This window comes from Syngnathus scovelli, chromosome 3 (assembly GCF_024217435.2).
Source record: "Syngnathus scovelli strain Florida chromosome 3, RoL_Ssco_1.2, whole genome shotgun sequence".
NCBI lineage: Eukaryota > Metazoa > Chordata > Actinopteri > Syngnathiformes > Syngnathidae > Syngnathus > Syngnathus scovelli.
In genome coordinates, this window is record NC_090849.1 from 10,342,225 (window position 1) to 10,364,613 (window position 22,389).

Genomic DNA, 22,389 nt, shown 5'->3' on the forward strand with positions numbered 1-22,389 from the left:
ATGTGTTTACTCTTTAACTACTATATGCGTGCAATCTACGGCAGTTAATGCCGGTCTAAAACACGCAACGTGTAACAGTTTTGTAAAACAGTTTGCCATTTGCCTGTTCATTTGCCGGTTTTGTATGTGCTTTGTGTTTGAGTCTATTCATTTATCACACAGTCTGAGTAGGAGGTAATGCTTTGGGCCAAAGCTCCTCATTGTTCCACTCAAACACACATACACACACACACACACACACACACACGTAGACACGCACGTACACATGCACGTCCACACACATGCCTCCCCCACTCTGTGCTGTCTTGTGTCTGGACACATCTCATCAGCACATGTAGCTCCAAGGAGAGTATACAAACCAGTTCAGCTAGCCATCACAAAATATATGTTTGGAGGCATTAATAAATCCAATGCCAAGTGCCAGTGAAAATCTGCATCCATCCAATGCAGAGCTCTTGAAGTGGCAATCAAGTCAGTCTGCTATTCCCCTCCAGCCTCCCTCCCCGTGGGTGGAGTTCCATCCACCGACGCACGGCTGGTGGAGCTGGTTCCTAAGACAACCCATGAAACATGCATCTCACTAGTGAGACTGCTTTCACAGCAGCTGCGGGAAACTGAATCCACCACTCAAAACCTGTGTGAGAGAGAGAGAGAGAGAGAGAGAGAGAGAGAGAGAGAGAGAGAGAGAGAGAGAGAGAGAGAGAGAGAGAGAGACAGAGAGAACAATCTAGCCACACTTCTTGTTGTGACAGACACATGAGAGGATATATGATGCAGAAACCCACCACATAAATTCAACCTGCCTCTTACAACAGAGAATAATTCAGGTCAGTAAATTATATATTTTCACGTGTTCACCGCTTTCTCAGTAATTGACTTCTGTTACTCTGTTCGTAAATGCATACAATATACAGTAAAGGCATTAGGATAGGCATATAGGCATAGGAATATGGATATTGCACGCGAATAAATATAAAAAAAGAGCTTTACAAATATTACAAATATGGAGCCAAGAAAGTTTTTCCTACACACAACAACTGACACTATGTTGTGGAAGTATGCCGTCGCCCCCAGCTGCAACCCCAAGATGCAACACAATATGATCGCTAACAAGAAGATGAAATGTTTGGAGTCCCACTTATGCAACTCTAAAGGCTTTTGACACACATTTGTGGGTTGGAGGTTTAACTTCCCATCTAATATAAACTCTCTACTAACTATTATAAACGATTATGCACATAATGGGGCTCAAGGACTTTGATGGAATTTCTTTAAAAGGGGAGTGCTGATCTCTGAAGTTGACGGGAAACATTAATAAAGCCCCCCTGCCCCAAAAAACCCCAAAACAAACTACATAATATAATTTAACAAACCAACCACAAATTTGACATCCATTGCTCGACATACAGTATATTCAACAGAAGAGGATTTTTGTTTCCTGGTATATTCAGTCTTCCGGGAAGTATTCGAGCAAATCAGCCCAACCCCTTATGCCAGTCAATTTTTATGCGTTGTGTACAGTGTTGCTTGCTTTTCTGCATGTTTTGTGGAGTCCTGTGAATGTGCTTTGCTCATTTGTTGTTGCATGTATGTGGTTCCTCCTCAGTTTCTGCAGACATCTGGATTTGTTCCAGCTACCACAAGATGCATATGAATAGCATACTAAATCAATTGAGTAAGTATTGTGAGATTAAAATACGCATCTGCAGTCTTCCTTTATTCATTACAAAAAAGACACTTCATGTCCGAGGATGGCACTACAGCTGCTATTCACAACAGTGGGACACCACAGTGTTGAACTCCCTAGGCATTCTTGGGCCAATTTCGGTTGCTTACTTTTTGGACAAGTAATCATGAAAATAGAAATGATTTTAATTAATACAAATTCTTAAAGAAAAACTTGATATAGTAATCATGAAAATAGATATTATTTGAATTAATACAAATTCTTCAAGAAAAACTTGATATAATTGTTAACCGTCTTTAATTTATTTTAAGATCATCAATATTATATTGTAAATGTCAGAGAGGAACAGCACTACCATAACCCCTCAGAGCTTACAACTTTCAACTCTCGGAGAAAACAACCAAGGAAATGTTCAATAGTTTAGTAATTGTCAGTGGTGGATATACCCTTGCCTTCATCTACCAAACATTTGACTCAAACATTTGCACCTGAGCAGCAGTGTGGTGCTTGTTATGACAATTGTTAGGGAATATGACTGACAAGGGTCCTAGAATAGTATTCAACTTCTTTATATTGTGTGTTTAATGTCCCGTTGATCCCTCTGAGTCAGTGTGGTGCAGATGGATGTTAGCGTGCACCCTGACCGGGTTTTTTAACGCCATCACCCATGTCAGGAGTCCGTAAAAACCGTTACGGTAACAACACAAACGACCAAAATGGCGACTCAACTCCTCAGCCTGCCTGAGTCAAATCAGTGTAAAACGAGACTCAGAGTAGTAATTAGGGCAGTGAGAGGTCAGTGGTGTGGAAAGACTGTAGAAACTCGACCACATGGTTTAAGATGAGGAATTTTATAGGGATTTTTGCACTAAGAAAAAGGGAAATTATTGATGTACACGTGTTGTATTTATATTTTTGTGTACTTAATCCCCTCCTACCTTTTTGTAAAAGGAAGTTTGAATTTTATGATTGAATGAATGAATAAATAAATTACTGAAGGAATGAATGAATAAATAAATGAATGGATGGACAGATGGATGAATGAATGAATGGATGGATGGATGGATGGATGGATGGATGGATGGATGGATGGATGGATGGATGGATGGATGGATGGATGGATGGATGGATGGATGGATGGATGGATGGATTTAAAGAGTAGCATGTAATACCATAAATCATTCTCACTTCATGAACAACAACAAGATGGTCACATTGGATTTAGCAGGAGTGCTATTTTCCAGTGCTTCATCGGGGGTGAAGTAGGCGAAATAATAAAACCATAGAATATATAGAATATAACACTTTTACGAGCCCAAATAAAATCATGGTGAGAACAGTTTTTTCGAGGATAAAACTTTTAGGAGTCATATTAAAATCTTCGTGCATGTCTGATTGTAGTTGCATTGTTGTTTGGTGGAAAGCCTGATTGAAATCACGAAGCACATCTGACTGCAGGTGCTTTTTGTGAGGTTAAAAACCTAAATATGAAAACCTAATTTGGACACAATTATCAGTGAGCGCACGTCTATTGTGATAGTAGGTACATTGTAGTTTGTTTGGTGAACTAGGATTGTGCAGGAGTTTATGTGTTGGGGGAATCCATTCCATTCTTTTATTGCTGTATATGAGAAGCAGTTTTTTCTTTTTGGGATGGTGCAATTCTGTTTTGTTTTGGTTGCTTTTTCTGTACGTTCTGAGAAAGGCTGGTTAAGCCGTTTGAGGGGAGGCAGTGCAGCTCCATGCAGTATTTTGAATATCAGGGTCAGGTTTGATAGCTTTGTTAGATTGTCGCCATCTAGCAGCTCATACTCTTTTAAGAGAGGACAAATGTGATATAATTTGGACTTTTATGCGACTTTTTTATTGTTTGTTTGTATACTGATTTTAGGGGTTTGATAGTTATGTTTGCCTGTGACCAGCTCATTATACAGTACAGGAAGCGGGATCATACCATGGTAGAATGTTATTTCTGCCTCTCGTGAGAGGGAGTTCCTAATATGTTTGAATGTGTACAGGCTGTATTTTATACTGTTTGTCATTTTCTTAATGTTTTTACAAAAATTTAGGTTGGAGGCTAAGATAATTCTGAGGTATTTAGTCTCTCCTGTTGGATTAATAGGCTCCCCTCGTAATGTGACTGCCAGGCGATGGTGTAGTCTCGTTTTTGAGAAGAAAACTGATACTGTTTTTGCAACGTTTAGAGCGAGACGAGAGGAGTCTAACCAGTTGGCGATTTTGTCCATTGTTTTGGTTAGGGTCTCTGCCACAGTGGCATCATCTTTGCCGTGTGCAAACAGCGTCGTCGGCGTTCATCTGTATGCTAGTATCGTTACAAGCTGAGGGTAGGTTATTCATGTAGAGATTGAAAAGTAGTTGACCCCTGCGAGACGCCAACACGTCTCAATGGTTTCATTAATTTGTACTAACTGTGCTTGTGCATAGTTAGCTACGATCTGAACCAGTCTATGGCACTAGGAGCCAGATTGAATTGTGTTAGTTTGGCTAAGAGAACATCATGGTTGACCATTTTGAAGGCCTTTCTTAGGTCCAGGAAGACTGCGCCTATGACGCCTCCCTGCTCAAGTCTAATTGTTAGGTGTTCTGTCAAATAGCAGCAGGCTGTTTTGGTCGAGTGAGCGGGGCGGAGCTTGAATTTTACTTTCAAGGAGAAAATTGGTAAAAATCAAGAATATGGACATTTAAATTCTAAAACTTATCTTCCAAGGTTTTGGTAAAGTTGACGAAATCGGTGTACTTAAAAAAAGCCGTTGCGTTGTGTACACGAACTTATGTAGTAGCTCATATGCCCAATGTTATAAAAAATAGTCTATGCTTGTTTCTCATTCCAACATTTCAAGCATAAACTTAATAATAAGATTTTTTTTTTAATTCAAACATATAGCACTGTAGCCTACCTCATTTTCTAGCAGCACCTCTTTCATTCTCTCTCTCTCTCTCTCTCTCTCTCTCTCTCTCTCTCTCTCTCTCTCTCTCTCTCTCTCTCTCTCTCTCTCTCTCTCTCGCTCGTTTATCTCATTCACTACCAATGACATATAATTTTTATTTTTTTAAGAATCCAGACATTCAACCCCAGTTGTTGGGTAAAGGGGGCTCTAAAAATAGCTGGCAGTGAATTCGTTTTAATAGCAGTTATATGACAAATTGTAAAACATCTTATGACTCATGCCATGTTCAGTCTTCTTCTGTTGGTTGCCTAAATTGCAGAGCATCTTGCAGCGTTCATCTAAACCGAGAATTTTCGAGGGAATGAACAAGCAGTGAATGCATTAGCCTTGAACTTGTATCACACTCCACTCATGATAGAGTATAAGGAAATTTTAACTCACAGATAGTTGATGGCAAAACACTCACATAAAAATATTATGGGAGAGTAGGAGGGAAGTCTTGCACCTAATGGTCAAGCAACAACACTGCTATTAATGTCACAGTTTGCTGTTCACCAATTTCATAACCAGGTCAATATTTCATTAGCCAGGATTGGATTCTAAGTCATTGATCGTCGCTAGAAGTTCCCATGGATCTTCACATAGCTATGGCCTCCAGCACAGCAAAAATACAGTCACCCAAGTTAAGTGGTACAGTCAGTTTTAATAGTGTAGCACAGCATTTGGCCTCTGCTACATTATGTCATATAAATCATAGAAGTGGCCTGTTGAAGTGTGAAAGAAAATATACAACAGTACTACTATGGAGGGTAAAGAAGAGAAAATGTGCATTCAAGAAAAAGAGAAAATACTTACATCAGCAAAGGTTCACTTAAATGAAGGCCACACATCAGTGCTGTATTTTTTAATTATCATTCAAGGACATGACAAAACTGCTCAACAAAAATCAACTCACTCAAACTTGTAATATTTTTCAGTTGCTAAATTTATCCTGCATGTCATTCCAAATGCACAAAATATTGAGCCAATCCACTTTGTAGAATAGGGCAGTAGAAAACATGCTGCAAGTGATGTTTGCCATCTACCGGGGAATTATGATATTACAATTTAAAACTATAAAAATCTACCCATGCCGTTTGCAGGAGATAGAGATTGGGTCAGGCCCAAAACAGCAAAAGTCCACTAAAAAGCATTCAGATTTGTTTCTTTCTTTTATGGTAAACCCCCAAAATTCTTCCACAAATACTGGTGCACCTCCAATATGCATTTTCCACTCAAAATGGGCATGTTCAATCCTGGCGGCACAGTGACGCACTGGTTAGCACGCAATCTTACAGTTCAGTGGTTGGGGGTTCGATTCCTCTGTTTGCATGTTCTCACCGTGCCTGCGTGGATTTTCTCCCACATTCCAAAATGCACGGTAGCTCGATTGAGCACTCCAAACAGCCTGTAGATGTGAGTGCGAGTGCAGATTGTTTGTCTCTGTGTGCCCTGCACTCTACTGGCTATAGTGTAGCCCTGTGATTAGCTGGCTCACCAGTTCAGGATATCCCCTGCCTACTGCCCGATGACTGCTTGGATCGGCTTCAGCACACCCGCGGGACTAGTGGGCTGGTTTTCTAGATGATTAAAATGGTCAGATAATCAGCAGAAGATGACTAACAATCCTGATCCTTTAAATCAGACGGGTTGCAGGAAATAAGATATCCAGTAAACAGGCCCCCAAGGCCCAGGTGAAGACCCTTGGAATAGATTAAATGTGTTTGAAAGAGTGCCAAACTGCAAGTATATCCAATATGCTGTTGTAGAGGGAACATGCTGATAATGAATTTTTGTTTGTTTGTTTGTTTGTTTGTTGTTGTTGTTTTTTTTACTGAAGGGGCCACTCTAAGTGGCATGCAGTCAATTGCTATTTCTGACGTACATACCAAAAAATACTAACGCTATGGCCACATTTTTAAGTGAGATCACAGAGAACTTTCATTCATTGAACACCTTCAGGTACAACACTGGACAGGTAAATGAAGCAATACTGTAAAATTGTATTATTATCTGTTGGTCCCATGTACGTCTAGTCTTGTTTGTATTTGTTGGAAACGGATGTGACGTCAAGTCGCTGACTGGGCCCTCCCTTGCACCCACCACTTCCTATTGAGTGATAGGCCACATGTCTGTACATTTTTTATTTAATTCTAGTCAAAGTGACCCTAATAAGCTGCCATAGGGGAGGAAGGGATAAAACGGCAGGTAAGGAGCAAGCCCATCACCCTTTGGTTGTTTCGGTGAAAAATGACATATTAGTACTGCACTGATGAGCTGAGTTGAGACATTATTTGGATCTCACTGGAGTTCAAGGCAGGATATGCCCTGGTGATTAGCTGCTGCAAATAGGCAACGACTACCTCAACCTCAAGTAGGATTCCTGATAAAAATCAATGACCAGTCTGGTCTTAGGCTGGCACGCCAAGAGAAGTAGCTCTTAAATCTTTAAAATTCTCATTACAACAATTAATGCTGTTCTGTTGTGCGGGTAGCATTCATGATATTTTCATTCCTTTCAATGAGAAAATATCAATTGAAATAAAAACAATTGACTTTGGAGTGTGGCGACACAACCAAAATAAACATATCACTTAATATATTATCGAGAGACAGTGTAAAAATAAACAGCTGAGACAATTTGGTTGGTTGCACGAGTGTGCACAAGGTTTCATAACCAGAGCAGTTAAAATTGAACCAATTGCATTCATTTTCATGTTAAGTGGGAATCAAGACACTCTTGCCACCATTTTGGTAAATCTTGCTCTATTAAAATTTTTCAAACATGTTTTGGTCACATCCTCCAGCACTGACTATGATCCACAGAGAGTTTCAACAGCATCAGAGGAATCTCGATGCAATGATATCAGTAGGGAGAATGGTACAAAAATTCATTTCTAATGTACTAAATAGACAAATACAATACTACAAATACACCCTTCATATTGCCCCAAAACGTGGAAAAATGTGATATTATGATCTAATGAAATTAAAATTGAGCCTTTTGACCATAATCCCAAATGGTATGGCACAAATACAACACCAAAGGAACACCAAACCAACATTGAAGCACGGGCATGGCAGCATCATGCTTTACGGCTATCCATCTGTCCGTCCGTCTCTCCTTCTATCCCTCTCTCCATCCATCTATCTAACATGCCAGGAAAAGTAGTGACGCATCCTTTGACCTTAGTGCTGATCATGATCAATCATATCACTCTGCTTGCGTAGCGTAAGTGGGTATCTTTGTTCTGGCTGTGGCCAATGTATCTGACGTTAGCAAGAAATTTCGGCTAGCTGTGTACTTGAGCCTTGGCCATCCCATACTGTTGTCGTATTCAGCAATTCATTGTCATCAATCTCTGCAGTCAAATGCAATCAAATGAAACTAACAAAAGATGAAACCAGGGGTGATGGGCACTGAATCACTCTGCTGCAAAAAAAATAAAAAATGCACAAAGCACTAAACAATAAGGGGGCTTGAGTCATAACTTAATAAATGCTCAGCTTTAACACATTAAGCTGTAATCGTAAATGTCATGGCCAGAAAGGTTGTAGAGGCAGATAAATTGCTGTGGTGCAGTTGCAAGTTTTTCCTACATACTTTATACGTCATTGCGGATATTACATACCGTACTCTGACTAAGTTGTGGCTTTGTGGCTTTCTGTGAGTACCAAAATGTCATTGCAGCATCAAAATGCATTAAGGGATTATTTTTCAGACTTTACAGGACTGTCTCAGATAATTTGAATGTTGTTGTAAAGTTCTTTATTTTCTGTAATGCAATTAAAAAACAAAAATGTCATACATTCTGGATTCATTACAAATCAGCTGAAATATTGCAAGCCTTTTATTATTTTAATATTGCTAATTATGGCATACAGCTAAAGAAAACTCAAATATCCTATCTCAAAATATTAGAATAGCATGAATAAGTATACTAGTAGGGTATTCAACTAACCTGCCCTCCAAATATGTTGAATATCCCAAGATAGTAAGCTCAACCACTTACACTCATCAAGACTCTGTAGGCCAGGTTGAAGGTTGACTCCAGGTTTAATAACAAAGGAAAGGGTGAAACCACATTGTATAATCAGTCATACGTACTAAATGAATTAAATCAATATGAAATCTCTATCATGTCACTGTAACAAACGCATCTTATCTTGTGAATCACTGTATAGTAACACAATCACTGTGTTTAGTCATTGTATTTGCCCCCTCCCCCCATGCCACGTCGCATTGATGCAGTAATCCGTGCAAAATGATTCCCAACCAAGTACTGAGTGCATCAATGGACAATTTCAAATGTTTGATTTGGTTTTGCTGTTATAAATCTTTTTTTTTACGTGGTCTGAGGAAATATTCGAATATTTTGAGATAGGATATTTGAGTTTTCTTAAGCTGTAAGCCATAATCAGCAATATTAAAATAATAAAAGGCTTGCAATATTTCAGTTGATTTGTAATGAATCCAGAATGTATGAGATTTTTTTTTAATTGCATTACAGAAAATAAAGAACTTTATCACAATAATCTAATTTTCTGAGACAATCCTGTATATTACCAGCGATATTTTAATTTGAAAGCACCTTTTAAGACCATAAAGAAAAAAGGAACCCTTAACATCTTTGAGTCTGCTCATAAATGTGCACACACACACACACATCACACACATATACATTCAACTTAAAAACTGCCAAAGTCACATCCGCGTCAAAGATTTTGAGCATTCCTAAGGGAAATGACACCTATAGAAAAACTCAAGTCCAGGGGTGAAAAATACTGCCTGGGTGTGAACTGACTTTTACTGTGAGCAGAATTCCACATCGACAAGCTGGATGTCAGCATGGTGAAGCTCAGGTCTCATAGATGTATGTCGCAGCTTAAATTCTCAGTTGGTTGTGATCATTTCCTCTAGTGTGTGCACGTGTGTCATACTACCATGCTCATGCTAGTTCAACCTTCACAAGTTGTTGGGCTGTTAAAGAAAAAAGAAAAAGCCACAAGCAACAGTCAGATGTATTTAATGAAATTTGTGATATTATTATTATGTTGCCTGAAATGCAAGAAAAGCGGTAAACCAAAAATGCTGCCTCTACAAGCTTCAGAAAGTTGCTCCATGATGTCACGAATGTGTTACGTGTGTTTTTCCACAGTTTGTGGCTACTGTGTCTTATGAGCTGGCTCAGATAGAGCCAAAAGTTTGTTTTTGCAGCATTGACAAACAGTACTAACATTAATCCTAAAATTATACCCAAAGAGTGTAGAGGAGCAGGAGGGGGTCTTCATACCTATAAAAAAAAAAAAATGAAACATTTTATCAGATCAGCCCCCTGAACGTAGAAAGGAAGATTTGTTTTGCGTGCACTCAACCACAGGCTGGTAGCTGACAAGAAAACGCGGTGTGATTAAAGAAATTTGTTACCTCAAATTGTTTTTGGAGAATAGACAGTCAATAAACAAACAAAAAAAGTGTGTAGTTTGCTTTGTGGGACAAGGAAATGAAGAAACTATGAAAGACAGCAGAACAGCTCGCAGCAGTTTGGTGATAATACTTCACTTGTAAGTGTCTTTAACTGACAGCGCTGGAGCTGAGAGTGAGACAATTGTTTTGGGGCCGAATGAACAAAAGCAGCATGAAAAGTGAGGCTGAGTGGACACGACTTGATGAGGAAAGCCCGCTGCCAATTGTGTTAGCGTGTCAGTGTGTGCTTTCCACCGGCATCACTGCAAAGACTCGCGTGGGGGTTAAAGGGGGTTGGGGTCAAATACCCAGCGTTGTCACACCAACCCTTGGGGCAGAACCAGGTCAAAATTTTGTATTGCAGTTGCCGCTCAATATCATTCAGAGCCCAAAAGGATTTTTTTTTTTTTCTTGAAAAAAGGACAACTGTTGCTTTTATGTGAAATATGATATCATATGCCACTTCAGTTGTGTGAATATTACGTGTATGTCTGTCACCCGATCTATTAAGTAGTGCATTCCCAGACACCACATATTGAAGTAATTTCATATTTTATTCAGCATTTTTTTTTTTTTTAATTTCAGTTGTAGTGTACTCCTGTGTACAACTTCAACGCAATACACTGACAGCCTGTTTGAATTTTTTGAGCCACATATTTAACAAAATAAGAAAAGCTAAATAATTTATTGAAAACGGCCCTCGGTATGATACAGTGAATATCTATACCCCTAATGTTGACCTTGTTATTGTAACTCTTTCACAACATTGTGGGACACGACGCGGTTGTCTGCCAAAATGCATTTCCAATGAGTTTCTGGTTTAAAAAAAAAATAATTATGAGATTTGAAATACTATATTTGAAAAATATCAGTTTTTGCTTCCTTGTTTGTTTGTTTTGTATCAATAAAGCTTGGTTTTTATCTTGATAAATGCTTCCGTGAATCAGTTTTACAAAGCTGAGAGAATTATCATTCACGCACATTTACATCAACATTCATCATTTCAATTTAGCCCAGAGCTAAAATGAGATTACATCAACATTGAGGTCGGTCTGTGTTCAATGTCTGATCCTGTTATCCATTAACCGAGCCTCGAGTTTTGCCCTCACATTAATCAGTCTCACATTATTCACCGTCTTTGTTTAAGGCCGCAGTTCAGTATGTGGGACGGCGGTCCCTTTTGTGAGCCCCTCTTTCATCTAAAGGTGCTCTGAGTTATTCAAATGCACAATTTACCTTTCCCAGTGCCACTCACTACAGTAGCTTGTATTCTTTGTCTAATTATGACCAACACGGTCTATCCATATTTATCAGTGAGTATACTATATAAATACACCATATAAAGGGTTAGCACATCTTGACACATTTGAAAGATTGGGTAAGGCTATTTTCTGTTGCAGCTTCACTGTCAAATGTAAAGTGCACAAAGGGGAGCCTTGGCTTCAATCCCACAAAACACCTTTGCAATGAACAACATAACACCTAGATGTTTCACCTGCAGTGACACTCCAGAATATTGGAGAAAATCCACCAAAAAGAATACAACCCATTTGATCTGAAAATAAATTACATATTGTTTTTTTATTTTTTAACTTAGTACTGTAATATGGTGATGATGTAGTATTTATTTTCATTTTTGTTTTGTTTTTCAACAAAGCAATTTAAATTTGTATTCAAGCTCAATTAATGGCTGTGGAAGTTCTTTTGAGTTTTATTCATCTTTAAAGATTGTGTGGCACCTTTGACATGTAAATGTAACCATATTGTTTTGCTTGAATGACGTTGACACCAGATCATTTTTTAACTAGAGTGGGTTTAAGAAGGGAGTGGGTAAAAGAACAAACAAATATGTAAAGTGAGTTTGGACAACCCTGGAGCCATGCAAAGTACTATCTGCAAAAGAAAATATTGGACACTTTCAAAACAACAATGGCAAAACAAGAGTCTATTGTGCGTGTGTGTGTGTGCGTGTGTGTGTGTGCGTGCGTGCGTGTGTGCGTGTGTGTGTGTGTGTGCGTGTGTGTGTGTGTGTGTGTGTCTGTGTGTAAGGGAAGCATTGTATCACAAATTAACCTGTAGCTCTTTGAATTTGAGCCAAAATTCAACATCCCGGATCAGGCTCTTACTAAGCCTGTAGCAGGTGATTTGACGACTAACAAACCATGAGACATTTTTTTTCAAGTCCACCATTTCTTGTCTCTCTCAGCGAGCATCTCCAGCATGTGTGACGTGGATGTATCAGAGCCCACCAGTCCCACCTTTTATGGTGAATCTTCAGACAAGTACTTCCATGTGGACCGTTGGCAGAAACTCCGCACCGCTGTGCGTAAACTGGAGTTCTGGGAAAACTTTACCACTGAGTTAATTGGGAGTGGCTTCTTCTCTAAGGTCTACAAGGTGTGCATTCAGAAACTGTTGTTTTCCACTTTTGCCATCTACCAGCCTAAATAAAGATGTATTGTACATATGAGCCACCATCAAAGGATGCTTTGTTCTAGCCATTAATTAGGACATTTTTACCATTCCATGATTGGCCCACACGCTTTGTACACTGTGGGGACACAATGCCATCCTCAGATGAGGCATTATGTAATGTCTATTGGGACCAAGACAACTGATTTCCATTTTAAATGGTTTAAATGCCTGATTAAATGAACCAGTGAAAGAGACCAGTGACATAAGAAGAACATTGCAATGCTTATAAATGCCAATGGTAACTCAAAAGAGCCTATTTAGCATTCTTGTAGCTGTTATTGAAATTTCTTTACCATTATCAGTGCCGCTGAAACTCATCACCATAACTTTTTTTTAGGTGATACACACAACTAGCCGCAAGGTGATGGTTGTGAAGATATACAAAAACGACGTGGACCAGGACAGCATTGTACGTGAAATCAGCCTCCTTCAGAAACTCTCTCATCCTAATATTGTCAGGTAAGAGTAGCTATTAACACAGCAAGGATATACGTAAATGCACAAAACAGAAGTGTTTAGTGTATTGATGTTTTCTTAGTTTTATAGAACCTCATTTTTTTTTTTTAATAGAACCTCATATTTTTTTTAATAGAACCTCATATTACTTTTTCGACCCACTCCCCAGTTCAGTGCCATAAAATGCATTTTCTCTCAAACACCTAGTCAAGACTTGTATATAAGCTTCTAACTTTACAATACTAAATGCAGCGGTTTCTAAGGTTTGTTCAATATTAGGTACAGTAAATGGTATTTTTAAATAAAATATATATAAAACTTGAAAAAAATCATCTTGCTTTCATCACAGTCATTGAGCAGCTCATTCAGAAGTCAAACAATAGCAACAAATAAATATATCATAATAATTAAAATGAAAAGTTAAGTTTAACTTAACTTTAATAAGTTTTATTATAGTCGTAGGATTGCAATTTCTAGTATTTGCTGTTGGAATTGAATTACCACAGTTTTTCATTGTTTTAGTTAGCATTTAATGTCACTACATTTCAAATTAAATCACTGTGTGTCTGTATTTGTGGACTACCTGTGGGAAAGGTTTCTCTTTCCGCACCTTGACTACAAGAAGACTCGACTCTCAATTATTGCGTTTTTCATTGTTGTTGTTAGCACAAAAAATGTTAAGGCTAGCGATTGTCTGCTTAATCCGTCCCCTTGACATATATACTCGTTTGGTTTTATAGCATCTTCGAAAAACAACCCAGTAAAAAAAAACACTGCTGAAAATGAGAACTTTGCAGTTGGATCAATGAACATTTGATCCTTTACAGCAGGGGTGTCAAACTCATTTTTTTCACGGGCCGCATTGTAGTCATAGCTTCTTTCGGAGGGCCATTATGACTGTCAACCCAAATAAATGTATGAGCACCTCATATTGTATACAGTAAAAGCTATAAAACAAACTGACAAATAACTCGTTTTCAAATCAGATGAGTAAAAACTGGTCAAATATTAAAAAAAATATATATTAAAAGTGAAGACAATTTGCAATTCTAGTAATGACACTTGAATTTGATGCACAATTGTCTTCGCGGGCCACATAAAATGCGGCGGGCCGTATCTGGCCCCCGGGCCTTGTGTTTGACACCTGTGCTTTACAGTGAACACTGCAGTGACTCGCTTGTCCTTGGAGTCAGTGGTGCCTGTGTTCAGCTGCAACTGCAGTAACCTTAGAAAATGAAACTGCTTACTTAGAGTGATTGAAATGTTTTGTGACATTGAATTGCGCAGGATGAAGACAACACTTGAGGCTGTTGAAAATAATAGTTTCAGTTTGCAGTATTGATGTGGTGGACCCCAAATTCCTGGTTGCTGCTGACATTTTATAAACAGAGACAATCGATAACATGCTTATTGCCTTTTGTTCCAGATATCTGGGTATATGTGTTAAAGAAGACAAACTATATCCACTTTTAGAGGTGAGTCAAACTTTTTATTAGCTATATTGTTAGGGCTGTTGATGGGAACTGAAAAATCAGGTTAACAGAATCTGATTCTAGTTAGCTCCAGAAAAGAAGCATGACAATTTTTAACCCAGCAGTTTTAAGGGTGTGTAGACCAGCTCTAAACCCTGGTCCTGGATTGGGCAGGTTACACAGTTCTGTTGTTGTTGCTCCAAGCATATCGGGTATTTGTTTCCAAACCTGGCCTTACCATTGATGATTCTGTTAATAAATTCCAGATGAAGCCAAGATGTTGAGATAGTCCAGTTTGGTGGCCTTTTGGCAGATAATTTTGTTCTATTGGCCTAATTGGGTCATGAATTTTAACTCTCACTGGAGCAGTTTTACGCCAACTGTGAAGTTGCTCGGATGAAAATCATGATCTCCCAGTCTGGGTCCAAGAGCTAGACCTTGTATAACCTTGTTATGGGTACCTCATGAAAGCCTCCCTTGGTGAGCTATTTGGGGGTCATCTCAGCATGAGGCCTTGGGGAAAATGTAGAGTCTAGCATAGGCTACATTCTCTATGTCTCTCAGTCAATATTTTGCAGCTTTTGGAGCTCTTTTGGTTGACTTTGTTTGGTCAGACAGGGTCTTATTTATGCAATTTCTTGATTCAACAGGTTTGTAGGTAATCAGCAAATTCATGATTAAACAAAGGCAGGGGCAAGTATTTCTTCACACGGGGTCAGATAGCACTGAATTGTTTTCTTCACAAATTCAGTCAACATTTAAAAACTTCATTTTATTACATTAGTTATCATTGTCTGTTCATTTATTTGATACCACAGACTGAAGTGAAGAAACTATGTAAGAAAAGTAGAATTTCAGAAGGGGGTAAATACTTTTCATGAAACTGTGTATGTACATACATAGTTTTTTGATCATACATCGTGTCTTTGTAGAGATATCATCTCACTGATTTGTATGGCCATGTATTGTGATACTTGTAACTAAACAATGACAAAACTTTATTTCTGGCCTGGATTAGTACGTGAACGGTGGCTGTCTTGAGGAGCTCCTGGCCAGGAAAGACGTTCCCCTGAGCTGGAAAGAGAAGGTGGACTTTGCCTGTGATATTAGCAGAGGAATGATCTACCTGCACTACAAGAATATTTATCACAGAGATCTCAACTCAAAAGTAAGACAGTTTTATTTAGCTGAACCCCTGTCTAAAGTGACATTCGCAACCTACCCTTTTCACCCAAATGCCCCCCCGGGTTGAAGTTCCAAGATTGAGGTTGAGGCCCTTAAATTAGGGCTTACTTTAAATCATCGTACTTAGAAATGTTTTCCACTTTGGTTTCCCATATTGGTGCTTTACTTGGCAGAGAGGTGGGGCTAAATTTAGACCAAAAATCTCTCACAGACGTTTTTTCCCCAAGGAATAAAATAAGTAGAGGGTCAAAATACCTCCGCAAGATTTGGAGTTGCGACATCTGTACTGTAAAATAATCCTACTTCTTGTTGATGCAGTTACCAGACAGAATTAAAACTTAATGTTAGTTTTTAATATTTCAATACGAACTCAAACTTTATTTTATGAGAAAGGGAAAGTTGATGCAATCAATGTACAGTAAAATAAATACACACCGAGACAGAGTTCATAGCTGTCCTTCTGTCTCTCGTCACACATTCAACACTAAAACTCTCAGAGAGCATTTTCCCTATTCCAAGAAAGGATGTACTGCATGTCGTTTGGCATTCACTATTTGATGTGACGCAGGGTGCTTTGACCCACACAAGCGACCTTTGTTCTCTTTTGAGCCACTTCACACATGGTGCAGGTGAATTATTTAGTGCACGGGAAACATGCTGACATCAGAGAGAAGTGACAGATGAAGTGACTCAGGAGCTATTTGGATGACCCCCCCACCCCACACACACACACACAAAAAGTGATCACTTTATATCATGGAAGACTGAACTGATGCGCATTCATAAATGAAAATTGACTGTTTAATTGAACACAAGGGCCTCGGTTATTGTTGTTATGAAAAGATGCCCCACTCTGTCCTCTGCTGGTTAAATGATCTATTATTGTTTCTCTGCAGAATTGTCTGATCCGGATGACATCCCGAGGTCGGGAGGCCCTCGTGACAGACTTTGGTCTTGCAAGAGAGGTGGTGGAACTGCCAATCAAAGACCCTGGCAGGAAGCTCTCATTGGTGGGCTCTGCATTTTGGATGGCACCAGAGATGCTTCGAGGGGAGCCGTATGACCGTAAGGTATCAGATAGAATCTGTTTCAACTTTGGCAGCATCATATATAAAATAGACACTCTTGGGAGAATATTTTAGCATGCCTTCTTCCTGGATAAATATATATATACAGTGATCCCTCGCTACTACGCGTTTCGTTTATCGCGGCTTCACGACATCGCAGATTTTTTTTCAAAATTAAAAAAACATTTAAAAGTCAAAATAAAATTTCTAAATTGAGGAAACATGTCTAACCTTTAGGACAATGTATTATTGCTTCAAATGTTCGTTTACATTCCTTTAGATGTCCGTTTTCGCGTGTTAGCACGATTGCGGATTAGCATCTTTCCGCTAACTCGTTAGCCTGCCCAGTACTTCTTGTTGGTGACCGTACTTCGCGGATTTCACTTATCGCGGGTGGTTTTTGGAACCAATTATCCGCGATAAACGTGGGATTATTGTGTATATATATATATATATTTTTTTTTTTACTAATGAGGTAAGTTGGCTCAAGGTGTGCAAAAATAATGTTTAAAAGTAACATTTCTCTACTCATCCCCATACTTCCCCATACCTAAAACCGTTATGTTTTTTATGTACCTCTCATACATAGGTGGATGTTTTCTCCTTTGGGATTGTGCTGTGTGAAATCCTGGCCAGGATCCCTGCTGACCCTGAGATACTACCCAGGACACAGGTAGAGTATTAGTCGATAGTATTTGTACAGGGAAATACACAATATGACCAAGATATCTTGTTCATATTGTTGGGCATAACATTCATAATGTTATTGAAATAATATCTAAATTGAGTCATGGGTGTGGCAGAGCCTATCCCAGCTAACTTTGGGCAAGAGGCATCTGTTTCAATTTTGGCAGCATCATATACATAATAGGTTGTATCAAAAAAGGCACTCATTTGGGTGAGTGTTAGATTTTATTTCCTTTGGGTTTAATACTTTACAATTACAGGTTGTCAAAGCGGAGTGGGGCAGACATACGTAGATTGCAGACCGTCTAGATTAAGTCCTCTAGGAAGGGTTTGATGCGAATTCCAAATGGTCTGATGGACATGGGTCTAGCTCAGGGGTGGGCAAACTTTTTGACTTGCGGGCCGAATTGGGTTCCAAATTTTGACCGGGGGGCCGAACCAGGAGCAGATGGATGTAGTGTTTGTGTGAAGTAATATAAACGACCTGTAAAGGTCATTGCATAAAAGGTTTTGGCCTTTAGTAGGTAGTAAAGCATGGATATTCAAAAAAGGTTTTTTGAAAACAAATGCATTTATTAACAGCATTAAAAAAAAAAAAAACATCCCTAAAAAACTGCTATCAGTGATTCTCATAAAATACGACACTGTTATTACGAATAACAGTCTCCATCACTTCAGTGCCTGCAGGTCAGATTAATGAAAGATGTATGTTTATCTTATGAGATCACATCAAACAGCAAACATTCTGACCAAATATATCATCTTAAAGAATCGGTGAAAGCATACATCCAAATAAAGTAATCAAAACGGCAACACGGTGAGGGGTATCTGAAAATCAGAGCAGAGTTTTAACTCACAAACACCTGGTAACAGAGGTGAGGAAACGGGAAACACTTCCTTAAAGTAAGCCTTAAGAACTTTACAGGTTAAGATTAGTCACAAACAGGTGGTGCATCAATGTCCTTGAGCATCCTGGATTGTTTGAAAATGAGAATGGTCGCTAGTTTCAATCCCTGCTATTTGTACAGATCATATTCAAAATGCATTTTTTTACAACAAACTTGAAAGCCTCCCCTTCATTTTCAGTGGGAACAGTGTTGTTGGGCTCCCTTTTTTTGCTAGTGTGTCATAGTCTGGAGTAAAATTTGTTGTGGCAATTCTTAGGAGAGATCCGAGGTGTTGGTCCGTTTACCTAGATCTGTGACGGGTTGATGTTGATGTTCATGTGGCTGAACGTCACGTCGCGTACGTCGAGCCAAATTGGCCACTCTTTTTAAACACTCGGCACTCAGTGTCCACCTTGCTTTTCCTTGGGCGACTCATTTTAATGGAAGGATTCCAGGGGAAGGTTTGTGGGTGGCTTTAGCGTAAAACTGTATCTGAAAGCTCGGCGCGCAAATTACAAGAATGCTGTCGTCACAGCCCACGCTCTAAATTCGGCAGTGATACAAATAGAGCGCGAGTGGGCCATTTGCGTACTACTGAGTACGTACACGCACTTGTGAGTGTGCACCGAGCTTTCTGACACGGCTTCCGGTAGTAAATGCACAGGCGGGTGGTTCCCCATCTACTGGGGAAACGCAGTCATTGCAGGCAAAATGACCGAGAAAAAAAAATAAAAATAATAATAATACAATTTATTTAGGGTTGGCGGGCCGGATTAAACGGTCCCGTGGGCCGGATGTGGCCCGCGGGCCGTAGTTTGCCTATACCTGGTCTAGCTTCATAAAATTGCAAAAACCGGGGGCTACAGACAGTACAATAAGCAGTAAGTTTTCTTTGTTTGCTTTGAGTTTGATTGCATACTGTAGAGCAAGTTTTAGGTGCCTTAACTGAAGAGGGGGTTACCTCGCCTCCACATGAAGGCTCCCAATTGGTGAGGTTCAGAGGGCTCCCAAGGCCAGTTTTTGAGGTCGTGTTCAGCATTTGAATGTATGATTTCCTTGCTGATCCGTAGACAAACGGGACCTCATTGCAGCAGCACAGTCTACTTTGCTCCCTACTTTGTCCTTGATAGAACATTTAAACTATCCAAAGTTTTAAAGCATATTTTCTTAAGACGTTTGATGTGTGGAATTAAGGATAGTTATCAAAGGTATGTGCAAGAAATTTAACTTCTTTCACCACTTAGGTGGTCCATCCATGTAGAGCAGAGGATCAAGGTGTAATGACCTCAGCTAACCAAAATGAGTACAGTTTTAAATTTAGAGAACTTGAAGCCATTTTGAATCGACCAAGTACTGATGTTATTTATACATAGTTGGAGTTGTCTCTCACTCATACATTTTCCTCTATAGCAGATAGAGGTGATTGAAATAAAGGCTACAAAATAGACGTGGGGGCATTGCTTGTACGATACTATTGAATGTAACACTGAATAAAGTGACAGAGAGAATGCTGCCTTGAAGAACTCCTAATCTTGAAAGAGTTGAAAAGATAGTTGTACCTCTCTGTTGGACAAAACGTTTAAGACAAAAATGGGCATATAACTTCTGAATCCCATGCAGCACAGATAAGTTGTATTTGACTTTTTCAAGGTCAAAGTAGACTCCTACCTTCAGTTGGAGAAGATAGTTCAATGTATGCAGCATATTGTCAAAACCTTTTGAAATGCAATTCATGTATAATAATGACTATATATATTTTAGGACTATGGGTTGGATAAGAATGCATTCAAGGAGATGGTGACAGACTGTCCTCAGCGTCTCTTGGAACTGGCAGCCAGCTGCTGTATGGTGGGTATTTGTTTTTTTTTGTCCACACATACACTGACACTAGTATAGTTCAATATGAATAAAAAAAATGTCAGATTTTTTTTATTAATATTGTGGACTTTCTGGTGTAGCTAAATGACATCACCAAAATATTAGAAGCTGCTCTCAGCATGATGCGGTGCAGTAGGATAAATATGTTGTTAAATACCGCTCTGAAAGATTCTCTCATATACAGTGCGCTGATGAAACCATTGTATGAAAATGTAACAAATTTGTTAAGCTCTGCTGCTTTCACTGCGCTAACATTTTGTCAATTGTGTTTCTTTGTCCCTTAGGTTGAGTCCTTCAAACGTCCAGCATTCACAGAGTTATTAGATGAGTTAGGAGAATTTGCAGAGAGTCTGGAATCACCGCCAAAAACGGAATTGGCCTTGACCTGAGTTGCCGAGTAGATGAACGACTGGAAGCACTGGAAGAACAACATAAACCCGATTGAAAAATAATCATATTCATTTACCTGCGACAAGACTGCTCACCTGAGACAGTGCAAAGATATTTGATGTTTTTGAGAAGTAATACGGCGACTTGTCAGAGACTTTGGTATTGAAACTTGCCGTTATATAGACTGGAAGGAGTGTACACTGTACACAGAAAGTCCTGTTTCTTTTTTTTATGTCTAATTCCAACATAAGCTAACACGCGCTTTTGTTTTTTTCTGTTCTTGGCCGGGGTTTGGCTAATTGTAACTAACCGTACAGACAGTCGTGTCTGTTGATTTACTGTTTTCCTTGTCCACGCCATTTAACCGTTCCTTAGTTTTCATTTTATGCCAAATTTGACAGCTGAGAGGTTTGACGTCTACTGTAATTGGAAATAAGGACAATCACGAGCTTTGCCTGAGAAAACAGCATTTAAATATAAAAAGTAGGGCAGAAAAGACCAGCTATTGTCGTATTTGAATCGAAGTGTTTTTTTTTTTTCTTTAAAGCACACAACTTAAAGAGATATGGCAGAAAGACTTTGCTTGGAATTTCCCTGTGTGGGACAAATAAAAGAATGTCTTAAAATTATTATTTTTATTATGTTAATATTAGACATTCATTTATTTCATACGAAAGACTACATAAGAGTTTATGTAGAAATTAATATCATGTTTAAATAGACATTTGTATAGATTTCAGGATGGAAAAATTGTTTTGGACTGAAATTGGGGTATTTTTATACAGAAAGACTTTGAAATTGGAAGATGTATAGCAAGGATGTACTTAGTATATTGATCTGCATTGAGTACTTTTCTGTGGTTGCTAATGCAGTTTTCATGTTCTAAACTAATGGATCTTTTTAATTTGTTTGTATTATCAAATTAAAAACATTCAAAAAAATAAAGTTTTGAACCCATGTCATACTAGTAATAGTGTATTTTTGTTTCTCTTTTTGTTGTAATTTAATCACACACCATGGTTTCTGCAAATTACACTTTAAGATGTTTGTTTTGCAGTTTCCTAACAACAAAAATATAATTACAAAGCCTACTCTAACATATACAAAGATGTTTCAGTGATTTATTTTCCCCCATGGCATTAAAGGTGAATACTAGTAATGCCTATCATATCACTCCACTCCAACCTCTGGTCACAACAAACGTCTTTCCAGATTGAACTACTGCTAATTGACGCAGTAACCAAATTTTAATAAATTACTGACCAGTGAGAAACTGAGATGTGAAGTGTTAAAATAACACACCTTTGTGTATTACTGCAGAAGGCAATCCAACAAACTGCTTGTATGGCTGTCGGCGAGCTGATTGGACCTTTCACGACTTGTGACGGTTAAAACTTGTGAAATGCAGTATCTGAAACTGTAGTGTGTGATAAAACTACATATCTTGGAATGGCGTTTTATTGTGTTTATCGTGGGCATCTTAAGGCACTTGGTGGTCACTCACACCTGTGAGGTAGATGGATTTTAAATTTTATATTTTTGTTCAGTGTATGTACATGTAATTGCATAGTTTTGCGTTTTAATAATTTTGCAAAAAATGTAACCTGAAAATAAAAACCAAAATGTTTCTCATTTTGTCATTCGAGTTTTACTGAAGCGTGCAAATTTATGTCCCATTGATGAGAATTTATCTGTGCATACTTTTCAGCATGTGCTGCGTACACTGCTAATGGGAGTCTTGAATTTAGTTTTGTTTGCAATATAAAAGGCACAGTTTTTTTTTTTTTTTT

General features: G+C 38.7%; 1 protein-coding gene across 4 annotated transcripts; it reads left to right on the forward strand.

Moving 5' to 3' along the window:
• Positions 1 to 565: 565 nt before the first annotated feature.
• zgc:162952 (PKc_LIMK_like_unk domain-containing protein) lies at positions 566 to 21,570 on the forward strand. 4 transcript variants are annotated; one of them, XM_049716541.2, is made up of 10 exons: positions 566 to 827; positions 1,607 to 1,675; positions 12,309 to 12,424; positions 12,915 to 13,036; positions 14,460 to 14,508; positions 15,524 to 15,673; positions 16,587 to 16,760; positions 17,347 to 17,430; positions 20,093 to 20,179; positions 20,494 to 21,570. In XM_049716541.2, the coding sequence occupies exons 2-10, from the start codon at positions 1,645 to 1,647 to the stop codon at positions 20,596 to 20,598; spliced, it is 918 nt and encodes a 305-aa protein (XP_049572498.1). In that variant the 5' UTR covers positions 566 to 827; positions 1,607 to 1,644; the 3' UTR covers positions 20,599 to 21,570. The 4 variants fall into 4 exon arrangements, with proteins under 4 accessions (XP_049572498.1, XP_049572499.1, XP_049572497.1 ...); XM_049716539.2 differs by having other exon boundaries at positions 568 to 827; positions 12,309 to 12,499; XM_049716542.2 differs by lacking the exon at positions 1,607 to 1,675.
• The last annotated feature ends 819 nt before the right edge of the window (positions 21,571 to 22,389 follow it).